Source organism: Littorina saxatilis, linkage group LG13 (assembly GCF_037325665.1).
Source record: "Littorina saxatilis isolate snail1 linkage group LG13, US_GU_Lsax_2.0, whole genome shotgun sequence".
Taxonomy (NCBI): domain Eukaryota; kingdom Metazoa; phylum Mollusca; class Gastropoda; order Littorinimorpha; family Littorinidae; genus Littorina; species Littorina saxatilis.
The window spans coordinates 3,675,414-3,682,913 of NC_090257.1; the positions used below are offsets into that span (position 1 = coordinate 3,675,414).

The window sequence follows — 7,500 nt, forward strand, 5'->3', positions numbered from 1 at the left end:
TGTCTTCCTCGAATCTGTGTGCAAATCACGGCAGGCTTTTACCGTTTAGGTTCAAGCGAGCTGAAACAGTGGATAGCTAAGCTCCCAACAACCTTTCTCGTGTGACTTCCTTGACGAAACAACAAAGTGTGTAGAAGCTTTGACCATGGAGGTTGTGGTCACAGCTCAGCTGGCCAATCCAGCAGAGCGTCCTCGCTTCGGACAGCATCTGCTGTCGCCCTGGACAGAACGGAAAAAGTTAAACCCGTCTTCCCCTTGGACACAAGGTCACCAGCCAAGTCTGTTATCCCGCTCGACGGCAGAAAAAGGGCTGAGACGAAACAGCCTCTCCGAGTCCAACCTGTTCGACCGTAGCGACAGCTCCCGGGTGAATGACGTCACTGAGTATGACAACACGTCCGTCCTGCTGCGCCAGATGCGTTCCCGCACTTCCAGACGAAAGTCCAAACGGAAACATAAAGGCGGAAAAGAAGCTTTACTTCTAACTAAGCCTCCTGGCGGGAAAGAAAAAACACACTGGCAGCAACACGAACACGAAGGCACAGGAATTGACGCGGATGAAAGAGTACCACATCCCCAGCACAGTCAGAAGAAGTCTGAAACATTCATAACAGACGCAGAAGCTGGGATTTACGAAGATGCTGTCAGCAAAGACCTAAGCCCAGAAAACTCTGGGACAATTGCAACAGACGAAGAACTTTGGATTTACGAAGATGCCGCCAGCAAAGAACTACGCCCAGAAAACTCTGGGACAATTGCAACAGACGAAGAACTTTGGATTTACGAAGATGCCGCCAGCAAAGAACTACGCCCAGAAAACTCTGGGACAACTGCAACAGACGAAGAACTTCGGATTTACGAAGATGCCTCCAGCAAAGAGCTACGCCCAGAAAACAATGGGACAATTGCAACTGACGAAGACCTTCTGATTTACGAAGATGCCGCTAGCAAAGGAAAAACTCCTGAAACTCCCAAAGCAAGCTGTGGCGATTCCCATGAACCTCAACTAAATGCCACACATCTCAAACACGCGCACAAGAGGTCCAAGGGTGAACAGCCCCATGATACACACGCTGCACATTGCAAGGACAAATCCGCTAAAAGCCACCCTGAAAGGATGACCACTGGTAGTGCAGACAAAACCCATAAAAGCCACCTTGAAAGGATGATCACTGGTAGTGCAGACAAAACCCATAAAAGCCACCCTGAACGGATGACCACTGGCAGTGCAGACAAAACCCTGGGTCGCAATCATCCAGCGAACATAGCAAGTTCTCCCGTGAAGACTGCAAACAACGCAAATCCAACTAAGGATGATGAAAAGAGCATCCCAACCGCTCTTTCTGCTCCTAGAGATCGGTTTGAAATCCCTGTCAAGAACAACATAGGGGTTTACATCGACATGACCAAAGACGTCGGGAAGCACCTCTCGCCTGGCAAACAACGCAGGAACAGCAGAACAGTCATCCGACGTCCACGCCGCAGGTCCAGAAAGCTGGGGGCATCCACCAAGGTGCGCATTCGCCCCGTCGTCCTGAAGAAACTCAAGTCCTTCTCCATGAATGATGATGCATCATCTGCAACCACTGAGGCCCATATATATGCCAACCTCATCTCTGATGGGAAAAGATTTCGGTCGCTGCCGAAGGAGAAACGGATTCCTGGATTAGAGTCAGAAGAAGGTCCTGAAGACCCAAAAGAGCAGACTTTGAGTTCAAAGCCAGAGGGGGCAGTTTGTGCATCAGAAGCAACGAACCCACAAACTAACTTCATGATGTCGCCGAAGAAAGTCAGAAAGCATCGAGATGGATCTGTTGGGATGAAATCTTTGAGGCTTGGTGACAGTCGGGAGATGGCAGATGATGCAGACAATCTCATGCATTATCAGAAAAATTCCATGGAAGATTTTCATTCCGACAACGAAGAGGACGAACATCACCCTCATAAGCATCATCACCGTCACCAACATCATTATCAGAGTCGTCATCACCATCGTCATCAAGATAATCACGATCATCCTCAAGATAGTCTCCATCATCATCATCATCATGAAAATCACCGTCATCAAGATAGTCATCAACATCAAAATCATCACCACGGTAGTGATCAACATCACAATGATCATCAAGATAGTCACATTTATCAAAATCACAGTCACTATGAAAATAGTGACCATCATCATGACCACCAGGATAGGCATCCAATCCATATCCACGCTCAAGATAACCAACATCATCAACACCATACAGATAATCGCACTCATCATCATCAAGATAATCACACCCCTGAAGATAGTCAACAAAACCATCAGAATCATCATGATCAAAGTTATCCTCATCGTCATCAGGATCTTTATAAAGATCATCTTCGCCATAAAGATCATCCTCACCACTCCCACCACCACCATCATTCAAACAATAACAATCACCACAAAGAGCATGATCATCATCACCATCACCACCACCATCAGCAAAAACAGCACGACGAAAACCCCAGTCCAGCAACTGTGCCCGAGACATGGGAACAGTGCTCCAAACAACCTGACTCAGTCTCTACCGCAGAAGAAGCTCTGCTGTATGAGAACTTCAAGCCTCAGAAATGCTCAAGTCCTGAGCTGACTCCGTCAGGCAGCAGCGAAGAGGTCTTGTACGAAAACGTGGAACCACAAAGAATGGTATCACACGTTCCTTCGGTTCATGTTGATACTGTAGAGAATCCTTCCAAGGGCGCACATCAAACTCACCCCAACTTGGAGCACAGTACGTCTCATGGATTGCAGTCCCATGCCCATGAGATGGCTGAAGAACCTAAGAGTATACTACCACCTGCAGATGTGATATTCCCGGAGCTGCACAGGACGATATCTCACGAGAGTGCGGGATTCTCACACTGTCACAGCCCTGGAGCATTCCCGGTCCCCAACCTTGTCCAAACTTCAAAGGAATATGTGCTGTCCGGACAACACCTTTACAGCGCTGGAGCCGGCTTGTCTTCGCATTTCAAACACCTAGTGCTACAGAACGACAATGGTGACAGCATAGACCCTGCAGACGAAGAAGTCGGTGAGATTTTGGATGAGATAGATTCCTCGGACTCGGACTCCGACCACGGCTTTGACGACCGTTACTGCACAGAGGCGGCTCTGGACCAGGACTTAGATTCACTGGGGGAGGTGGAGAAATTTCTGCACAGCACGCGTTCTCAGTACTCCGACCTGGAACACGTTTGGAGAAAGATGCATTGCAGGAGAGCGGACTCTGCCAAGGACATGGACGCTACGCCTTCGGAGTACGCGGGGATGGCTCACGTTTTGAGGAGGGTGGAGTCTGCGGACACTGAAGTGGAGCACCTTTTCGAGTTGTCTCCTTTCGGCAGCGATTCCTGTCTGTCGCATAGCAGTGCCCGAGCCCGTCGCATGACTGCTGTCAGTTGTCCTCCTGTTTCACACTCTGTGAATTCGCTCAGCACCCTCGCTGAGTCCTCCAGTCAACAGCACCATCCTACTCACACGCGCTCCCGTTCGGTCGCTCAACACCCAGTTGTGCGAGACCCACCAGCTGCTCACCAACACACAACACCGAACGAAAAAGCGACCCCATCGGTTGTTGGGAACCGTTACACAAAACGCACCGTCAAAATCCTCAACCCGAGAAAATGGAGGCTGTCCTCCGCGTTCAAGAAGTGGGGCAGTTTGAAAAACATGCAATCCGAGAGCACCGTCATTACAGAAAACTGGGACAGTGTTGAGAACAGGTGGGAGTTGCTGAAAAGGGAGAAGCTGGAGTGTGCGATCCTGAACGGGAATTTAGACACCGTGAGGCACAGTCTAGATCTGTCGACATGCGACAAGCTAGGGAACCTTTCACTGAAAGATGGCGTTGGCCACACCGTTGAGGACAGACTGGATATGTCTCAGAAAGAACAACTGCGTAGAGCTTTGCTGCACGATGACTGGGAGAGCTTAGAGCACAGGTTAGAACAACTCAAAAAAGAAAGACTGGAGAGTAAACTACAAAACGGAAACTTGGACAATGTGGCGAACAAATGGAACCTTCTGGTGAAGGAATCCCCAGATAAACCCCAAGTAAACGGAAGTAGGTACACCAAGTTGAAGAGCGCTTTAAAGAACGGTCACTCTCTTTTCCGGCAGTTACGGGTCAACCAGGATGACCTTGAGGGCGAGATGACCTTGAGAATCCAGGAAGAGGAGGAGGAGATTCAGAGGCAGTTGCTGCAGCAGACAACGTCATCGCCCTCAACGTCCAACAAGACGCACCTGAGGTCCAACGTGGTGAACGAGATCATCACCGCCGAGACGGAGTACGTCAAGCACCTCAGGGACGTCATAGAGGTCAGTACACTTTCTGTTTTCTGTGCATTTTCTGTTGTCTGAGTGTCAATCAATCAATCAATCAATCAATCAATCAATCAATCAATCAATCAATCAATCAATCAATCAATCAATCAATCAATCAATCAATCAATATGAGGCTTATATCGCGCGTATTCCGTGGGTACAGTTCTAAGCGCAGGGATTTTTTTATTTTATTTTTATTTTATTTTATGCAATTTATATCGCGCACATATTCAAGGCGCAGGGAGTATCTGACTATCATTCTGATACAGTGGAGCCCCCAACGAATCGGAGAAAATCGGAACTTAAAACAGGGGGGAGTCACAGAAAATCTGAGAAAACAGGGTCTTAAAAGGTAGGGGATCTTACAGGAGGTGAAGGGGGGGGGGGGGGGGGCGTTCCACTGTAGTTGTGTCTACCTGTGCGTGCATCTCGCTATTCATTCTATCATTCTATATGTGTTGTTTCTGTTCGTCCTGTGGTATTGTTCCCGTGACTGATCCTTCTGTGTGTTGTTTTCTGTGACTGGTTTTTGTCCTGTGTGTTGTCTGGGTGTCTGGCACTTTGTCCTGTGTGTTGTCTGGGTGTCTCGCACTTTGTCCTGTGTGTTGTCTGGGTGTCTGGCACTTTGTCCTGTGTGTTGTCTGGGTGTCTGGCACTTTGTCCTGTGTGTTGTCTGGGTGTCTGGCACTTTGTCCTGTGTGTTGTCTGGGTGTCTGGCACTTTGTCTTGTGTGTTGTCTGGGTGTCTGGCACTTTGTCCTGTGTGTTGTCTGGGTGTCTGGCACTTTGTCCTGTGTGTTGTCTGGGTGTCTGGCACTTTGTCCTGTGTGTTGTCTGGGTGTCTGGCACTTTGTCCTGTGTGTTGTCTGGGTGTCTGGCACTTTGTCCTGTGGGTTGTCTGGGTGTCTGGCACTTTGTCCTGTGTGTTGTCTGGGTGTCTGGCACTTTGTCCTGTGTGTTGTCTGGGTGTCTGGCACTTTGTCCTGTGTGTTGTCTGGGTGTCTGGCACTTTGTCCTGTGGGTTGTCTGGGTGTCTGGCACTTTGTCCTGTGTGTTGTCTGGCACTTTGTCCTGTGTGTTGTCTGGCACTTTGTCCTGTGTGTTGTCTGGGTGTCTCGCACTTTGTCCTGTGTGTTGTCTGGGTGTCTGGCACTTTGTCCTGTGTGTTGTCTGGGTGTCTGACACTTTGTCCTGTGTGTTGTCTGGGTGTCTGGCACTTTGTCCTGTGTGTTGTCTGGGTGTCTGGCACTTTGTCCTGTGTGTTGTCTGGGTGTCTGGCACTTTGTCCTGTGTGTTGTCTGGGTGTCTGGCACTTTGTCCTGTGTGTTGTCTGGGTGTCTGGCACTTTGTCCTGTGGGTTGTCTGGGTGTCTGGCACTTTGTCCTGTGTGTTGTCTGGCACTTTGTCCTGTGGGTTGTCTGGGTGTCTGGCACTTTGTCCTGTGTGTTGTCTGGGTGTCTGGCACTTTGTTCTGTGTGTTGTCTGGGTGTCTGGCACTTTGTCCTGTGTGTTGTCTGGGTGTCTGGCACTTTGTCCTGTGTGTTGTCTGGGTGTCTGGCACTTTGTCCTGTGGGTTGTCTGGGTGTCTGGCACTTTGTCCTGTGTGTTGTCTGGGTGTCTGGCACTTTGTTCTGTGTGTTGTCTGGCACTTTGTCCTGTGTGTTGTCTGGGTGTCTGGCACTTTGTCCTGTGTGTTGTCTGGGTGTCTCGCACTTTGTTCTGTGTGTTGTCTCGCACTTTGTCCTGTGTGTTGTCTGGCACTTTGTTCTGTGTGTTGTCTGGGTGTCTGGCACTTTGTCCTGTGTGTTGTCTGGGTGTCTGGCACTTTGTCCTGTGTGTTGTCTGGGTGTCTGGCACTTTGTCCTGTGTGTTGTCTGGGTGTCTGGCACTTTGTCCTGTGTGTTGTCTGGGTGTCTGGCACTTTGTCCTGTGGGTTGTCTGGGTGTCTGGCACTTTGTTCTGTGTGTTGTCTGGGTGTCTGGCACTTTGTCCTGTGTGTTGTCTGGCACTTTGTCCTGTGTGTTGTCTGGGTGTCTGGCACTTTGTCCTGTGTGTTGTCTGGGTGTCTCGCACTTTGTCCTGTGTGTTGTCTGGGTGTCTGGCACTTTGTCCTGTGTGTTGTCTGGCACTTTGTTCTGTGTGTTGTCTCGCACTTTGTCCTGTGGGTTGTCTGGGTGTCTGGCACTTTGTCCTGTGTGTTGTCTGGGTGTCTGGCACTTTGTCCTGTGTGTTGTCTGGGTGTCTGGCACTTTGTCCTGTGTGTTGTCTGGGTGTCTGGCACTTTGTCCTGTGTGTTGTCTGGGTGTCTGGCACTTTGTCCTGTGTGTTGTCTGGCACTTTGTCCTGTGTGTTGTCTGGGTGTCTGGCACTTTGTCCTGTGTGTTGTCTGGGTGTCTGGCACTTTGTCCTGTGTGTTGTCTGGGTGTCTGGCACTTTGTCCTGTGTGTTGTCTGGGTGTCTGGCACTTTGTCCTGTGTGTTGTCTGGGTGTCTGGCACTTTGTCCTGTGTGTTGTCTGGGTGTCTGGCACTTTGTCCTGTGTGTTGTCTGGGTGTCTGGCACTTTGTCCTGTGTGTTGTCTGGGTGTCTGGCACTTTGTCCTGTGTGTTGTCTGGGTGTCTGGCACTTTGTCCTGTGTGTTGTCTGGGTGTCTGGCACTTTGTCCTGTGTGTTGTCTGGGTGTCTGGCACTTTGTTCTGTGTGTTGTCTGGGTGTCTGGCACTTTGTCCTGTGTGTTGTCTGGGTGTCTGGCACTTTGTCCTGTGTGTTGTCTGGGTGTCTGGCACTTTGTCCTGTGTGTTGTCTGGGTGTCTGGCACTTTGTCCTGTGTGTTGTCTGGGTGTCTGGCACTTTGTCCTGTGTGTTGTCTGGGTGTCTGGCACTTTGTCCTGTGTGTTGTCTGGGTGTCTGGCACTTTGTCCTGTGTGTTGTCTGGGTGTCTGGCACTTTGTCCTGTGTGTTGTTTCCGTGTCTGTTCATCATGTGTCTTGTCTTTGTATCTGGTTGTCTCACTTAGTGTTTTCCCCATGGGGTCTGTTCATCATTTGTGTTGTCTTGCTCGTTGTCCTGTGTGTTTTCCCCATGGGGTCTGTTCATCATTAACCGGCACGGTTGGCCTAGTGGTAAGGCGTCCGCCCCGTGATCG

General features: G+C 49.9%; 1 protein-coding gene across 2 annotated transcripts in view; it reads left to right on the plus strand.

Annotated features, from left to right (window-relative positions):
* The window catches only part of LOC138946302 (serine-rich adhesin for platelets-like), a 197,146-nt gene that overhangs the window by 171,500 nt on the left and 18,146 nt on the right, over positions 1-7,500 (plus strand). For both annotated transcript variants that reach the window (XM_070317840.1, XM_070317841.1), the window contains one exon: positions 4,151-4,351. In XM_070317840.1, coding sequence (XP_070173941.1) covers positions 4,151-4,351 — 201 coding nt within the window. The remainder of the gene's footprint in view (positions 1-4,150; positions 4,352-7,500) is intronic.